Source organism: Equus przewalskii, chromosome 19 (genome assembly GCF_037783145.1).
Source record: "Equus przewalskii isolate Varuska chromosome 19, EquPr2, whole genome shotgun sequence".
Taxonomy (NCBI): domain Eukaryota; kingdom Metazoa; phylum Chordata; class Mammalia; order Perissodactyla; family Equidae; genus Equus; species Equus przewalskii.
This window is the reverse complement of record NC_091849.1, coordinates 39,692,779-39,709,589: the sequence shown is the minus strand read 5'-3', so window position 1 is coordinate 39,709,589 and position 16,811 is coordinate 39,692,779. Positions and strand designations below refer to the sequence as shown.

The following is a 16,811-nucleotide window of genomic DNA, read 5'->3' as shown; positions in this document are numbered from 1 at the left end:
TTATTGAAAAGACTTTCCTTTCCCCATTGTATATTATTGGCTCCTTTGTTGTAAATTAATTGACCATATAGACATAGGTTTATTTCTGGGCTTTCTATTCTGTTCTGTTGATCTGTGTGTCTGTTTTTATTACAGTACCATACTGTTTTGATTACTATAGTTTTATAATATAATTTGAAATCTGGGAGCATACCTTCAGCTTTGTTCCTCTTTCACGAGATTGCCCTAGCTATTTGGGATCTTTTGTGGTTCCATACGAATTTTAGGATTATTCTATTTTCGTGAAAAATGCCGTTGGAATTTTGATAGAGATTGCATTGAATCTGTGGCTTCTTCAATTTCTTTCATCAATGTCTTATAGTTTACAGTGTACAAGTCTTTCACCTGCCTGGCTAAATTGATTCCTGGTATTTTATTCTTTTTGACATAATTGTAAATGAGATTGTTTTCTTAATTTCTCTTTCTGATAGTTTGTTATTAGTGTATGTAAATGCAACAGATTTTTTTATATTGATTTTGTATCCTACAACTTTACTGAATTTGTTTATCAGTTCTAACAGTTTTTTGGGGTCTTTAGGATTTTCTATATATAATCTGCAAATAGTGACAGTTTTACTTCTTCCTTTCTGATTTGGATGACTTTTATTTCTTTTTCTTGTGTAATTGCTCTGGCAAAAATTTCCAATACTATGTTGAATAAAAGTGGGGAGAGTGGGCAATCTTGTCTTGTTCCTGATCTTACAGGAAAAAGTCAGCTTTTCACCACTGGGTATGATGTTAGCTGTGGGCTTGTCATATATGGCGTTTATTATGTCGAGGAGCATTCCTTCTATGCCCACTTCGTTGAGAGTTTTTATCATGAATCGATGTTGAATTTTGTCAAACCTTTTCCTACCTCTATTGAGATGATTGTATGACTTAAAAGCCTTTATTTTGTTAATGTGGTGTCACATTGATCTTGTGGATGGTGAACCATTCTTGCATCCCTGGAATAAATCTCACTTGATCAGAGTGTATGATCTCCTTTTAATGAGTTGGTGAATTGGCCTTGCTAATATTTTGTTGAGGATTTTTTCATCTAACTCTGATTTTTAAAAGAATTGTCTTCTCTTATCTCTGTCACTTCTCCTTCCTCTTTCATTTTTCTACTTGTGGAATGTATCTTTCTTTCTCAACCTTCTCCTTAAATGTTTGCTGATGCTTGGCTATATACTTATCTGAGTGCCCAAGGCTTCTGTTGGGCTGTTTGTCAACGCTGTTTCTCTTTATGCTGTTGTCCCTGAGGTCGTGGAGAAGGCATGTGAGGTCCTGCTGGGCTTCAGGGCTCCCATATCTCCTGAGTGTCAGCAGGTGCTCTGGGCTGCCCCATCGCCTTCAGCGAGCTTAAGCGCCCTGGCCTTGGGGTAAAAGCTGCTGCCTTCTCCCTGCTCATAGGGATGGGAGGGAAACCGACTTACCCAGCACTTCCAAATACAGTTCCTCAGACAGGCAACCTCCTTGACGTAACCAAGGACCCTCCTCCTCCTTGGCTATGTGACTGCTAAGCTTGGTGCGTTTGCTTACCCTCCCACCTTGTACAGAACCTCCTCCTGCGTGTGCTGTGGGCTGTGGTCTCCTCAGGCTATCTGATCCTCATCTGCTTTCTCTCTTTCAGTATTTCTCCACCTTTCTGGGCCGTTGAAGACATTCTTTCTTGTCTTCTAATGCTATTAAGGATTCTTTTTTAATCCTTCTGTTATTTCTGGGGATTTTTGGTGGAATAGAGAAGTCTGTTTAGCATGTCATTCAAACACTTTTTGTTTCTATTATTCAGACTATCAGGACCCGTGAGTTGTTATTAAGAGCACAGTCCTGGAGTGAGGTACACATGGATTTGAATCTCAGCTGTTCTTCTTACTAGCCCTGTGACTTTAAGTGCTTTTCTTAATCTCTCTGTGCCTCCCTTTCCTTGTCTGTTAAATGAGGATGGTCACTGTTGAGGCCTCAGTGGCTCAGGCACACAGAGCCCTCAGCAGGGCCTCTAGCAGAGTGACCACGCAGGGTTTAATCTTTTGGTTATTTTTATCGTTGTTTTTATTCTCAGGTTTCTTGTTAAGCTAGCCTGATTAATAGAGGTCCGCAGAGAGCCCCTTTTGTGTCCATCTCTTTGGGACTCAGAATCTCCTTCCAGCTCCTCTCCCAGCGTCACCAAGAACAAGCAGGCTGACGCCCCCTCCCGTTCTCTCTCCAGCCCAGCTCCACCGGCTGGAAGGGCTGAGGACCATCGGTGTCACCACCAATGGCATCAACCTAGCCCGGCTGCTGCCTTCGCTTCAGAAAGCTGGTCTCAGTGCCATCAACATCAGCCTGGACACGCTGGTGCCGGCCAAGTTTGAGTTCATCGTCCGCAGGAAAGGTGATCAGATGTGGCACAGAGTGGAGGGTGTCCCTCCCAGGGCCCATGTAGCTGGGGGGCATGTGACTGGTGACTGTGCTAGGCTAGGGGCCTGGTCCCTCCCTCTGTGTGTCTGGGCTATAAATAAACCTAGGCCTTTATTTCTCACCCTTCACCCTCACCAAATGCCCCTCTCACTGTAGCCATACCCTTGGGGACATTTTGGAATCAGATGTTAAGAGCTAGAGTGCCCAACCTCTCTCTACCTGCGCCCAGTTTGCCCAGGGCTGAGAGGATTTCCAGAACACAGGCCTTTCAGTTTTAAAACCAAGATGGTCCCTGGCAAACTGGGATGCATTGGTCACCCCATAATGAGCTCTGAGGAAATGTGGGGAGCGCAGGGTGGAAGCAACTGCCCTGAGATGCCAGAGTCAGGGCGAGCACTGGCAGGTGGGGCCCCCGTACCCCAAGTGATGCTCCATGTCCATCCTGGATATAAGCCTCTTCTTTCACCCGCTGCAGCAAGCACACCTGCTGAGCTTCAGCACGGAGGCTGGAGGTGGGGAGAGAGAGCAGCCCCGAGCCCCAGGTCTCGTTAGACCAACCCTCCCCCAGTGTCTCTTGGGCCGTGGGCCTCATGTTGGGGCAGAGATTCTCGCACCAGGGTGTGACTCCCTGTTTACACCCATCTGTGTGCTGAGGAAGCACCCATGGAGTCCTTGCCTGTAAAGGGCTGCTCCAGGTGCTGTGGCGAGGACAGAGAGACACAGGACATTGCCCTGCCTTACAGACTTCTAAGGGTCGAAAGGTGTGATGTCGCTGGCCAGCTTTGCTTGTGGTGTCAATGAAAGTGCTGCAGAGAGGGAGAGAGAACTCCTAGCAGGGGAGGACTAGGAGGGCTTCAAGGAGGAGGCGTGGACACTGGGCCTTGAGGAACTGGGTTGAGGAGGGGATTTGGATCAAGGAAACTCACTCTGAGAGGGAACGTCAGTCAAGGCCCGGTGAGGGCTCTGAGGTGGGAAAGTGGAGGGTGTGTTTGCGGGCATCACACACACATACACACTCTGTACCTCGTCTCCCTTCCTGGATTGAGGATTGGAGACAGTTTATCCTAACGTCAGATCTGCCTTTCCACTCATACTCCTGTGTCCACCACCTCCTTTTGGAGGAAGAGTGCTTTACAGAAGAGAAACTTCTAGATCATTTGATGGAAAAGCTGCACTTCCCTCGCTTTGCCCTCCCTCGCTCGGCCATCCAAAAATGCCACCAGGAAACCACAGAGGCCATCACTGGGCCACCCTCTCTCTGGTGCCGTCCCAGCTGTGAACCACACATGATCACCAGGCTGTGCAGTCTTGGGGGAGATGGGTGGGGCCGGCATGCAGTAGGCGCTGAAATGTTTGGATGCATGAGTGAGCTGGGGGTGAGGAGAAGCCAGCGTGGGATCACGTTTGCTGTGGGTTAACCACAGAGATAGGTGAGAACCACACCCTTAGTAATCGCTCGCCAGCCCTGGCCCAGCAGCTGCGCCGAGTAGGTGCCTGGGGAGCATATGTAGAGTGAATGAACGGACGGACTGTCGAGGAGCAAGCCCTGACAGGGTCAGGAAACCTGCCTTCTGAAACACAGGGTGTGAGGGTTCTAGCAGGGTACTGCCTCTCTCTGGGCCTCAGTTTCCCCTCTAGACTCTGAGAGGGTTCACAGGGTTGGCACATTACAGCCCACCAGCCAAATCCAGCCCGGTGCCTTGTTTTTCCCACAGCCTGCAAGCCAAGAATGGATTTTGCAGAGAACATTTGCAATCAATTCAATGATAGGGAACATTAATTATGTTAATGTGTTAACAAATTAAGCAAAGTGTTATCCCTGCAAAAAGAATTCCATTCTTCCATTCTCCTTGTAGAGCTATGTCACAAAAAATTATGCTCAGTTATTATCATATTCCAAACTTAGTCCATGAAATCTTTATGACACGTACCTCCATAATATCCTCAATTAGGCCTGCAAAGCCTAAAATGTTTACTACCTGGTCCTGGACCCCGTGGTCTCCCAGGCTCCTCCTAGCTCTGGTGCTCCCCTGTGGGTGTGAGGGGGCAGGGGGAGGGGGTACGCGCCTGGACCCTTCCTTCTCTCCCTCCCCACAGGTTTCCACAAGGTCATGGAGGGCATCCACAAGGCCATTGAGCTGGGCTACAACCCTGTGAAGGTGAGGGCATGCCGCTCGGCTGACCCCCGACTTCCTGCCCCCTCCACCCTGGCTGGGCCTTCTGCCAGCTCCTGGTGCCATGACAGCTCCCAGCCCTGGCCACTGCAGCCACAGTGTGCCCCTCACCCCTTCCTTGCCTGCTGCATCCAACCCTGCCCCCACCCCCACAAGAGAGGGAAGAAAACCAGTGACTGCATGGAATGCCCCAACCAAAGGAGAATTAGGGGGAGAGGCAAGGAATGGGACCTCCAGTGGAGAGTCTGTGCAGGTGTCAGCCCCCCAAAGGTCATCCCTACAAAAGAACGGGAGGGGGACAGCCCTTATGGCCCTTTGTTCCCCGGCCAGGTGAACTGTGTGGTGATGCGAGGCCTGAACGAGGACGAGCTCCTGAACTTTGTGGCCTTAACCAAGGGACTCCCCCTGGACGTGCGCTTCATAGAGTACATGCCTTTTGATGGTCAGTGATGGGGTCAGGGGACGGAAGGGGAGGGAGGGGCCTGTCGACAGAGCCAGGCCAGGGCCATGCTGAGAGCATGGCCGGGGGCTGCTGAGGACCCTGGGAAGGGTTGAATGGGGCGGGCAAGGTCTGGCTCACCCTGTGGGTGCTGCTGACCCTGGAGCTCTGCCATGTGTGTAGGAATTTCTCCAGGGATGGTGGGGAGGGGCCTGGGCAGGCACCGGGCTAGGCCTGTGATGCAGCCTCGGAGGCTTCTCAGGATCCAGCATGGGTGTGATGTGATCCCCCGTTTAGGCAGGGCATCCTGACCTCTCGTCCAAGAGGCAGGAGAACTGATTCCTGGGCCATGTGGGAGAATGGACTTGAAGACCCTGGGCCCCTGCAGCTCTGTGACTCAGTAGCTCCCAACCCAACACAGGCAACAAGTGGAACTTCAGGAAGATGGTCAGCTACAAGGAGATGCTGGACACTCTCCGGCAGCAGTGGCCGGAGCTGGAGAAGCTGCCCGAGGAGGAATCCAGCACAGCCAAGGTTGGGGACAGAGGGTGGGGCTGGGAGGCAGGTGGTGTCTCCACCCTAGGACTGGAGAGCTGGCAGTGGCTGCACTGAGATGAGAATGCAGCGATGCAGGGCCATACCATTTAGCGGGAAGCATTACGGCACCATCACAACAGCCTCCCTGCCTTGTGGAGGAAGAAGCAGGTTCAGTGTGGGGCGGGGGTTAAGAAATTAACTTGTTGTAGGACACACTCCAGTAAGTGCCGGAGGGGCACTTGTCCTGCTCTCCCATGTGGCCTTTTCTGGACATGGTGCCCTCAGGTTCCTGTATTCTTAGCAGGTGTCCTTTCGGGTAGGCCAGGTGCAGGCAGAAAGCTCAGGTCATCCCTCCTACTGGAGTCTTCTGTTGTCTGAGGGCCTTGGGTACTGCCTTCCACAGGGATCCTCGGGAAGAGGGCTGTGGGGTGAGAGCTGGGGCTCAGCCACCCATCCCATCCCCTCCACTGTCCTTCCCCCAACCCTCAGGCCTTTAAAATCCCTGGCTTCCGAGGCCAGGTCAGCTTCATCACGTCCATGTCAGAGCATTTCTGTGGGACCTGCAACCGGCTACGAATCACAGCTGATGGCAACCTCAAGGTGAGTGGCCCTGTCCCCCTGAGGCCCCCTTGCCACCTCTGTGTTCTGAATCTCTCTTTCCACCTGCACCCCTTGATTGGAGGGGAGACCAGCAGGGCACCCAGGGTGGTATGCGAAATAGTGTCAGGTTTAGGGGATCATGGGAGCAGTAGGTAAAGGTGAATTCTTGGTCCCTGTGGAAATGTCACTGATTCCTTCCTTCCTTGGGTCCCTGAAGAAGCGTCCAGTTGATTGGGAGCCTGGGAGCCACTTTCCGGCCCTCGGTGCTACCAGAGGGGAGGGGGCGGGGGGAAAAGGGAGGATCACTGTGCACTTTCCCTACCCCCACCCTGGTTGGCCCCATCCACCAGGCCAGGGTCTCCGCTCTGAAACCAGCATCGGTTACTCATATCTAATCAGCACGCACTGTGTGTTCAGTGCTGTGGGGGATGTGAAGGAGGCCCAGAGGTGCTGTTTCCTGTGGGGGCCTGAAGGCTCATGGTAAGACCAAACAAAGAGCTGATGCTTGGCAGCCCCTGATTCTTTGTCAGATGAGTGGCTGGATGGGCCATAGAGTGGCGGGCCTTGAGGGAGTGCATTGTGGACCTTGGTAAGCCTTGAGAATGGGTGGAGGAGGAGAAGTGGGGGAGGGCTGCTTATCTGGGGTTTGTGCTATTTGGCCAAGGCAGATTAAAGTCAGATATGGGAGACCCCGTTGTAGAGGGCTTGAGTGCCCTGATAAAGGGTACAGGGTGTGTTCTGTGCACAGTGGGGCACTGTGCAGTTTCCGGACAAGGGGGAGACAGGATCCCCGATTCATGTTTTAGGAGAATAACCCACAGGCTGAATTTGGAAATAGGAGGACCTATTAGATGGCCATTTAGAGATGTTCTAAATATGTGAGAGTGTCAGGTAAGCGTAGGAAGGAGGGATGAAAGCACGTGGTAATGCAGGTGTGGGGAGAGAAAGCATCCAGGTGGCCAGTCACTTTGGGGCTGTTTAGGACTGGGGAGTGGGGAGGGTGGGGATGGTGCATTGTGTTTAGATACATCAAGTCTGACATCCAAAAGGGACCATTTAGTAGTTTTAAAAGCTGGGGTGGGGCCCGCTCCGTGCCTGAGTGGTTAAGTTCTGGCGCTGCACTTTGGCGGCCCAGGGTTTAACTGGTTCGGATCCTGGGTGCAGACATGGCACCGCTCATCAAGCCATACTGAGGTGGCGTCCCACATGCCACAACTAGAGGGACCTGAAACTAGAATATACAACTATGTACTGGGGGGCTTTGAAGAGAAGAAGGAAAAAAAAACGCTAGGGGATTTTTCTTGTTTTCTTGGCTGGTTGTAGAATTGACCTAGACTGTGGGTGGTAGCTGCATCAGTCAGGGCCCCTGTGGGAAACGGCGGGGGGATTCTAAAGAGAATGTAATGACAAGGCTATGTATAGTGCACAGTTAACGGGACCTATAAGGGGTGTTGAAGCACTTGATGAGCAGCAGCCAACAGCTGTCCCCACCCCTGGGGAGGAGGGGTGTCACTGGGCCCCATGAGAGCTGGAGCCTGGCGGAGTGGTCACCTGGTTGGTGCTGGAGTTGAGGGAAGCAGCCATTGTGGGAGACATCAGAGCAGGGAGGAAGCAGGGGGAAACGCCCGACCTTCCTTTCCTCTCATTCTCTGATCTGCTGTCAGCCAAACCCAGGCAGAAGCCAGCTGGAGGGGAGCCCAGAAGGTGGCATCCATAGGGGGCCCTCCTGGGGCAGAGAGTGGACCTGGGGCCTCGTGGGGGAACAAGGAATGGGCACTAACCAGCACCATGAAATAGGTCGACCTTCTGCTTAGGTTTCTTCTCTGGTAGTCTCTGCCATCAGTGGCGTCTCGAATGTTCTTCTGTCTCTGTGTCCATGGCGCCTTGTACACAGCTGGCACATAGTAGGTACTTTATAAGGTTTTGTGGGAGGATGGTAGGTACCTGCTTTCTGGGACTGCCTCACCCATCCCTGAGCCCGCCCAGAGCACCCAGCCTCTCACAGAAGCTAGGGAGCGTTGAGTCAAGTTTGAGTGACCTCAGGATGCCATGCCCACCAGCCCTCTGCTGTTCCACCACCTGTCAGGGCTCACAAACCGGAGTAGGTGCAGGGACAGGCAGGTGATGTCCATGAGTGAAGGGACCAGGAGGGGACTGAGGTGAAATGGGATGTGCATGCCATGTCTGGAGGGGACTGCCAGGGCTAGTTCCAACTGATTGGGGTCCATTCTCAAGGCGACAGAGGCCGTTCCATGGAATGTCTCAGGAGAAGGTGCGGATCTGGATTTTTGTGTGCTGTTTCTATTGGTAACTATTAAACTTTTAAAGCACACTCTACGAGCTGAAGGAAACGTGACCATGAGTCACAGAGAGGCCTCAGGATGTCTGATTTTGCTTCCTGCCCTTCCAGCCTGTCTGACTCCTCCATCCGGCGCCTTCTGCCTCTCATTGCTGGAAGCCCTGCCTTCAGTGTGACCCACCCGTGGGAGGCCTGGGCACTGGCGCTCAGCCCATGGAGGACTGTAGGGATGGGGCTGGCTGCTCGGAGTTGGGGGGCCAAGGCCCAGGGACCCAGGAGGCATGTTGTCCTTACCCCCACGGTGACCCCCTGCAGGTCTGCCTCTTTGGGAACTCAGAAGTCTCTCTACGGGATCACCTGCGGGCCGGGGCCTCCGAGGAGGAGCTGCTGAGAATCATCGGGGCTGCCGTGGGCAGGAAGAAGCAGCAGCATGCAGGTAAGGGGCAGGGGTGGAGCAGGCCAGGCTGGATAGTGGGGTGGGCCATTGTCAGGAGGGAGGGCCGTAGTTATGAGGTGAGAGGACAAAGGAAGGCCTGGCCTGGAGCCAGTGGGACTCAGTGTTGTCCTCACTCCCAGTCCCTCCGGTTGGACCTCTAGACCGGGATGCAGTGATGGTTCGCCTTCCCAGGGGAAGTTGGCATAGCACAGACTGCACAGGAGAGGGGACCCCGAATTCTCTTGGGCTGTTCTATTGGGTGGGGGGAAGGGGGTGCCATTGCCTCTCTCTCATCCCACACATTGTCTTCTATCAGGGAGGGTGGGGTCCTGGGTGTCCACAGACTGTTCTGTCATGGGCCCAGGACCTTGCGGGTACAGGGGGCTCTGTGTGGGTGCACGGAGGTGAGTGCATGTCCCTGGGTTGTCATACCACCTTGTCCATTGCTGGTTTCAGTGAACTCCCCTTTCCCTGCCCTCTTTCTCTCCTCTCCCTCCCCGTCTTTCCCTTACCCCAGGCATGTTCAATATTTCCCAGATGAAGAACCGGCCCATGATCCTCATCGGTGGGTGATCCATCAGTACGTAACCACTCACCCTTGTCGTTGGAGGTTCCCATGGGGTGGGGCCCTTGCCATACGGCACCCCCAGATCCTGCATTTCATCCTGATGTTCTCATCCTTATTTTTCTTATAAACCTCCTTCATCTTTTCTAACCCTTTCAAGCCTTGACTGCTACTTCTCTTCCCCATCCACAGCTCCCCCACTGTCCATGCCACAGAAATCATCATTCTGTCTCACCAGAAATCGGGGCAGGAAGTCCTCCAGATTTATGATCACTAAGTTAGTTGTTCCCAGAGAATGGAGCTCCTGGTTAAGACTGAGAGCTTGTCCTCAGCTCTAGAACCTCCCAGGTTAGAAACGATCACAGGTGTCCCTTTCCCTCTGTCGTGTGGGCTAGTCCATGCATGTCTCTGGACCATTAGCACCTGTAAGGTGTTGTTCTGCTTCTGTGCCAGGCAGAGCCAGAGGCAGCAAGCTAAGAATCTTACTCATTTTTCCAGGGAGGAAGCAGCCAGGGTCTCAGCTTGCTAATTCTTTAACTCCTGGGAGCTTATATGCACAGGGCATCTTTCATGTGCATTGGATGTTTCAAACAAAACACGTTTTTAATAAAGCCATATGTGGGCTTGACCCTGGAGAACTGAGCTAGTCCACGAGCTTTAGGGATGTGTTACCCCTCTGGCACGATACGCAGACTAGAGCAGGTGACGCCTCACTCGCCCTGGCCACAGCTAGATCTGGACCACTGGACGAGAGAAAGCAGTGAGAAAAACTAAGGGAAGGAATTGTTTCCTCCAGAGGTTGGAGCTGAGTGAGTGCAGTGGCCCAGAGGGAAGCAGGCTGGAGTGGGCCAGAGACAGCCCGAGGACCACCCTTGCACCCCAGCCACCCACAGATGGAAAGGCTGCTCCCCAAAGCACTCCATTGGGAAGAAAACCATCATCTCTCTTCTCCTCCCACCTCCAGCATCATAGTCCTCTTGTTGGACCTTGATCCACACTGACACACTTTGATGGCAGGGAGTGAGGATGCCTTGATGGTCCCCCTAGAAGGGAGGTTGTACCTCTGACATTAATGAAGTAGGGGGCCCAGAGCATGATGGAAAGCTGCAAGTTGGGAGACTTCTTTGCTTCGTAAGGAATATTATTACTTTCGAAGATACAGAGTAACTAAACTAGTCTGGTTTCTATGAAACCAAGAGTTGCCTGCGATAGGGCTCTCAGACTTCCATGTACCTATGAATCACATGGGGGTCTTATTATTTCAGATTCAGATTTGGGGTGGATTCTGCATCTCCAACAGTTCTCAGACGTACTAGTGCTGCTGGTCCCTGGACCACTGTTTGAGTAACAAGAGCCCGCAAGGTTCTCAAGGCCCTTGGGACCATTTGCATCCACTTGTCACTTTGTGTGCATTTTCCTGTGCTTGAGGGGACTTAAAAGACCATGTTTCAATAGATTAAATAGCCCCCTTAGTATATTGTGTATAAACTATATCCTTAACTGTAAACTCTTCATAGAGAACGTGAAGATGAAAGTAACTGATTGATAACTCAGGCTGAACCTCACTGTAGTTTTAGGAAATGAAGGGCCGTGGAGAGGTCATCATATCCAGGCTTCAGTCTTTAGAGCTTAGGTTTTCTTAAGAGAATTTTGGCAACAAGATAGTTTTTGTGAGGAGGGGAGCCCAGGAGTACCCCCACACCACCACTGCAGGACAGTTGGAAACTGGTGGGGCCATTGCCCTGTGTCACACCTGGTCAGAAGGGCTGCAAACCTGTATTCTGGGGACTTTCTATCTGTATAGCTTCTATTTCCTCTCTTCTCGCTATGCTTTTTGCTCTTCATTCCTCTTTCCCCAGTCTGAGAGAGAGAGCTCGAGGTGGGGTAGGGAAAAGGTTGGGGGAAGAGGTGGGAGAAAGACTTACCGTTTGGACTTAGTCTTTTTTCTCTGTCCTTCCAGAGTTATTTTTGATGCTCCAAGATTCCCCACCAGCCATTCTGAGCCTTTCCTCCTGGGACCCCCTCCGTGTTCAGGATCTGAGACACAGAATGAGTTTCTCCAACCAGGTGGCAACATTGTGGAAAGGATGCCGGGTCCCCCAGATCCCTCCCCTCGCCCACTGGTGGCTGGGGTCTGGCTCCCTTCAGAGACACTACAGTTCCCACCGAGACTCAGCTACCAATCCAAAGTGCCTTAGCCCAGTGTCCCCCGCTCCTGCCACACACTCAGGACCCCTGCCAACCTCGGACCAGCTAACCCATGTGAACACCGAAGGACGGGCAGCTATGGTAGATGTGGGCCAGAAGCCAGACACAGAGCGGGTGGCTGTGGCCTCAGCCATGGTCCTCCTGGGGCCTGTGGCCTTCAAGCTCGTCCAAGAGAACCAGCTAAAGAAGGGAGACGCCTTGGTGGTAGCCCAGCTGGCTGGCATCCAGGCAGCCAAGCTGACCAGTCAGCTGATTCCTCTGTGCCACCATGTGGCCCTGAGCCACGTCCAGGTGCAGCTGGAGCTGGACAGCACACGCCATGCCGTGGTGATCCAGGCATCTTGCCGGGCTCGGGGCCCCACTGGGGTGGAGATGGAGGCCCTGACCTCAGCTGCTGTGGCCGCCCTCACCCTGTATGATATGTGCAAGGCTGTCAGCAGGGACATCGTGTTGGGGGAGATCAAGCTCATCAGCAAGACTGGGGGTCAGCGGGGGGACTTCCATCGGGCTTAGAGCTCCTGCCCCCTCACCCATGGCGCAGCCAGATCATGCGATGGGATGCAATTTGGGTCAAGAGACAGATGTCAAGTTCCTTTCGGCCTGTTACTGTTTGCCTTCACAGTAGGAACCGAAGGTCAGCCAGTTCCTCCTGCTGGATGATTTACAGTGCCCTGTGGGGTTCTCTTTATTCAGAGAGGAAACCAGCAGGCCCTCAGCCTTCCTGGACACTCAGGTCATGGGAGGGCATTGCAGCAAGCAATGCTAGATAACCAAAAAGACACATTGGGTTATCTGTGCACTATTTCAGACAACCAGTTGCAGATGTGCAGCCTATAACTTCCACTTCTCATTGTGGGTTTTCTCTTCTCCTACTTCCCTGGGGAAGAGAATAAGGGCTCATTAAGCAGAGGAACCCACTTTGAGGAGGGGAAAAAAGCTTGCATTAGAATGTGTCACAACTTCTCAGCAGCTTCCCTTCCCGAGTCTGTGGAGCCACAGCCTGCCCATCCCATCCCTCCTGTCCCTCCTTTGAAAGAGCCAGTTAGTCCCTCCTTTGCCTGAGCCTGTCCCCCACCAAACTTGCAGGCTTTCACTTAACAATTGCACCATCCTGCTGGCTCCCTCCTGCTAAACAGGACATACACGTGGGCCGCAGCCCTGAGGACTCCTGACCAACCACACATCCCACCTGCACACTGCCGTCCCACCCACTACCCACACCCCTTTATTCCGGAACATATCAGGGAAAAAAAGAGTCGAAGATTGCCTTCACCCTCACAGCACACAAATAAAGCCACGATGCCAACTTTGGAGATGCAAGAGTGAGGACTGTCTGTGCAGAGGGCACCGAGCTGCTCCAATTTCATGCCCACCCCCTCAACCCCATCCCAAAGCCCACTGCCCTGGGGGAGGAGGAGAGGAGAGACACATATTCTCCGTCCTCCCTGTGGGAGAAGGTAGTGGGGGCGGGGGGGCACCATCTACAGTAAAACTGTCCAGTGGGGGTGTCCGAAGCTCACTGCCTGTATCAGATTGGGACGGTGCAATCAGAGGCTCCCATATGCACACCCTCAAACACTGGACTCGTTTGCTGGGTTCTCTAATATGGCTAGGCTTCTTTAGGGCCATCCTCAGTGGCACCCCTGCTTGCCTCCCCTCTGCCCTACACCCAGGTTTGCTGGCAAATGGCTTTGTCTTCTCCCCAGAGCTGGTGGTTAAACAAACTCTGGCCGATTTCAAGCTACCATACAACATGAACTGGCTTGCAAAATTCCTGAAAATCTAACAGTTGGCACGCTCAGAGCTGGTACAAGCTGGCTGCAACACACCAGATGTGCCTGCTCCCCAGCACACCTCAAGTCCCCTCAAGGGAAGAAGGCACACGTTTCAAGGCAGGCTGGATGGGGATGGTATGGATTTAATATTTTTTAGTATTACAATATATTCTTATAAAAAAGGTGCAGGTAAAAAGGACGCTGCAGATTTTGTACATTAGCCTCATCTGTGGTCTGAGACAGCTGGTGAGAGCAGCCTTGGTATGAAGATGGCCCTGGGTGGAGGTGAGGGGAGATGGTCACTGCTCCCCAGTTGGTGGAAATGGGGTGGGGATGGGGAGAGCCTGGACCAGACCCTTCCCCATCTACCTGGAGAATTTTCTCCCGCTGCCTTAAACATGCCTTCCTTCCATCACGGGGGAGGAGGAGTGGGCGCTGCAGCTGAGAAGGGGACAGGTTACAATAGTTAACTGAATTCTACATTGGACACAAAGTTAGACAGCTGGAGGAATTCACCTGAAGGTGGCAGGAGGGGTGAGAAGGGTACTGGGGAAAGACCAAGGAACAGATACAACAGGCGTAAACAGCTAGCACGTCAAGGACCAACTCAGCCATTGCGGAGTCAGCCTTGATGGTCCATGGTGCAAGGCACTGTTGGAGATCTGGCTACAAGGCGTCTGGTGCCAGAGCCACCAGCCAGATCTAGAAAATAATAAATAGAAAAGGAAAACTCTTTGAGGGTGAGAAGCCTGAGCCCAGGAACAATATATGTGTCCTCTGTAAACAGTTAAACCAAACTGCTTTTCTGCGGATCCAATGCATCTTGAACAGCTTCCGTATTCTGTCTTTCCTGGTGCGCATCCAGTCATGCATGGTGGGTGGGAATGCCAGGATTTGGACGTGCCTGTTGGGTAGAAGTGGAGCCCTCCCCTGTGGATTAAGGTTGACCTCAGTCCGGCCAGCCTTCAGAGACCCCACCCACAACCTTTCCATCATCCCAATGCCAGCGTCCTGTGGCGAGGGCTCTTGGGTGTTCAGATGGGTGTAACACAGCTCTCTGCAGTTGCTCTTCCTGGAAGCCTTCATCTTGCCCTCACCTGGACTCCAGGATGGCCTCTTCACACCTGTCTTGGCCAGGCTTGCATTTGCTCAGATCCCTCCCCCTCAAACCAACACACGTGCTGGGCTCACCAACCCTGTGTTTCTTCCCCTGCAGCTACTATGGTCCCACCCCTAGGAATCTGATGCAGGAAAAAGATAGGCAGCTGAAGAGTTGGCCCAGCCCACCAGTCTCTCCACTGGCAAAAACCCTGAGCTGGAGAAGTAGCTTGGAAGGTGAGAAGCATAAAGGAAAGGGTAGGAGGATGGAAGGGCAAGGAGCAAGGTTGAGGCTGGTCTCACAGACACAGAGGATGGAAGGTCAATTCTAGTGGGAGGAAATGTTTTGAAAATAAGACTTGATGGAGTTGACCTCACCTCCCTTCTTTTAGAAGACAGAAAACTTTTAGACACAGCCATTACCGGCCCCATTGCTCTCCCTACCCCCACCCGCCCAGGACAGCTCAAGACGGACAGAATGGAAGGTGGGAATGGACAGGAGGACCAGAATGGGCCCCTTGGAAGTCAGGCTGAAGAACGAAATTGGGTACCAGAGATGGGGGGCTGAAGCCCCCTTTCAACCTTCCCCCCTTGGCTCCTTCAGGAGTGCATTCCCAGCCTCCCCTGCCTGCACTGGCCCTAGTCTGAATGCCTCAGAGGAGGAGACACCCTCAGAGATGGCATTTAAATGCAGAGGGCAGCTCTGTCCCTTAGGACCCTCTCAGGACCCGATGCCCCAGGGCCAGCCTCAGCCAGATACACATAGTTTGATGTGGTCTCCTGCAGCCTGGACAGAACGGGAGGTCACTGTGGCTTCTACTCTTGAGGCAGATATCAGAGAAAGAGTTTGGGGTCTGAGTAACATTAAGTGTTGGACCAGGAAGCCCTAGTGTGCACCTGGGCGTTCCAGTGCTGCCCTCTGGTGAGGGGCTGTGGGGAACCCCTAGCCAACATGTGAGGTCACTGTCTCACTTCAAGACAGTGGTCTGGCTGTACTGGGGAGGTGAGAGAGTTTTGTTCCAGGGTCCCTATGCCCAAGGCGTGAGGTGTGTTGAGTGGGGTCTTTTTTGAACCCCTTCCCTTACCAGATTCATCAAGTACCTGATAGTAAGCCATGCTCATGTGAACCCAAAGGTGAGTTTTCTGGGCTTCTGGATTAGTAGATGGATGGAGGTGGCACAGGAAAGGGAGGGAGGGAGGCTTAGGACATGCAAGAGGTGGGGCCAACGGACTTGTGATGAAGGAAACGGGCACTGCCACTCTGTCCTGATGACTTGGTCCCTGCATCATCCTCCCAGCATGTTTTAGTTTTTCTGGGACATTCCTAGCTAGAATACATAATGCCTCTTCCTTTTCCATCCAAGAGGAAAGTTTGCCCCCAGATCAATGTTCCATTAAGCCACCTCTTGAGGGATGGGAGCCTGGATTCTCAACCTGGCTCTCAGGGGGCTCACCCCACTGTTACTCCCACTGCACATGAAATCCGGACAAGGTCCGTGGACCACTCTAGTCTAGCTCTGGAACAATTCTGTGCCAGCGTGGGTGCCCATGCTTGGGGACGGGGAGCAGGGCCCCTGCAGGCAGGCTGGCCAGGGATGTCCAAGGCAGCCTCAGAGTGACCCCTGAAGGCCCCGATGCAGAAAGAACAATGGGAAGAAGAGAGGAGGGGAGCCCTTTCAGGTAAGTGTGGGGAGACCTGGTCCTGCCACACAGCCCGCCCCTGGGACCCAGCCCAGGGCCAGGAACCGAGCACCAAGTTGTTTAGCATCATGGCCTCCTCCCCTCAGCCCCTCTCGGTCCATCCCTGTCTCCCCGCCTCCCACGGTGGCCAGGCCCCAGGTCAATGATTCAGCCTGTTGATTGCCCTCTCCCGGGTGACCTCCAATGCCTGGCTCCCCGATCGCTTGCGGCTGCGCTTCAGCTTGCATAAGTCCTTGTCAAAAACCTCCCCTGAGCGCAGGGCCGACACCAGGTCGTCGAACTCGCCTCCCTCCTCCAGCGTGCTGCCGGCGTGGACCTTCCGCTGCCGCTGCCACCGTTCCCGCTCCCTCTGCTCCTTCAGCTGCAGGGTGAAGAGGGAGGGAGAGAGGCTGGCACCCAGGGATGGACTGAGACCAGAGCAGCCACTCACTGTCCAATTTACAAACACACGCCCTCCCCAGCAGGGGCTGACTCCTCCACTGTGCACCTCGATGCTCAAGACTCTTGTTTACTAACTGGCCTTGCCTTCGTTCTTCCCCGGGAGCCCGTGCCTCCCCA

General features: G+C 53.1%; 2 protein-coding genes and 1 long non-coding RNA gene across 23 annotated transcripts in view; 1 reads left to right on the top strand and 2 right to left on the bottom strand.

The window, feature by feature from the left end:
- Window positions 1–12,992, top strand: part of MOCS1 (molybdenum cofactor synthesis 1) — a 38,466-nt gene extending 25,474 nt beyond the window's left edge. Inside the window, exons 4-11 of one of the 5 annotated variants that reach the window (XM_070586040.1) lie at window positions 2,231–2,395; window positions 4,519–4,580; window positions 4,926–5,037; window positions 5,456–5,568; window positions 6,061–6,171; window positions 8,786–8,906; window positions 9,424–9,471; window positions 11,432–12,992. In XM_070586040.1, the coding sequence (XP_070442141.1) occupies window positions 2,231–2,395; window positions 4,519–4,580; window positions 4,926–5,037; window positions 5,456–5,568; window positions 6,061–6,171; window positions 8,786–8,906; window positions 9,424–9,471; window positions 11,432–12,192 (1,493 nt within the window). In that variant the 3' untranslated portion in view covers window positions 12,193–12,992. Of the gene's footprint in view, window positions 1–2,230; window positions 2,396–4,518; window positions 4,581–4,925; window positions 5,038–5,455; window positions 5,569–6,060; window positions 6,172–8,785; window positions 8,907–9,423; window positions 9,487–11,431 lie in introns of all 5 variants that reach the window. The other 4 variants (XM_070586044.1, XM_070586042.1, XM_070586041.1 and 1 more) reach the window with 4 other exon arrangements.
- On the bottom strand, window positions 5,864–11,507 carry LOC139077502 (uncharacterized). Its single transcript, XR_011530083.1, has 3 exons — window positions 11,397–11,507; window positions 7,953–8,065; window positions 5,864–5,992 (listed from the first exon to the last, which is right to left on the bottom strand). It is a non-coding gene; the product is annotated as an uncharacterized lncRNA (long non-coding RNA).
- A 585-nt stretch (window positions 12,993–13,577) lies between the features above and the next one.
- The window catches only part of DAAM2 (dishevelled associated activator of morphogenesis 2), a 105,291-nt gene continuing 102,057 nt past the window's right edge, over window positions 13,578–16,811 (bottom strand). For all 17 annotated transcript variants that reach the window (XM_070586027.1, XM_070586023.1, XM_070586033.1 and 14 more), the window contains one exon: window positions 13,578–16,614. In XM_070586027.1, coding sequence (XP_070442128.1) covers window positions 16,393–16,614 — 222 coding nt within the window. In that variant the 3' untranslated portion in view covers window positions 13,578–16,392. The remainder of the gene's footprint in view (window positions 16,615–16,811) is intronic.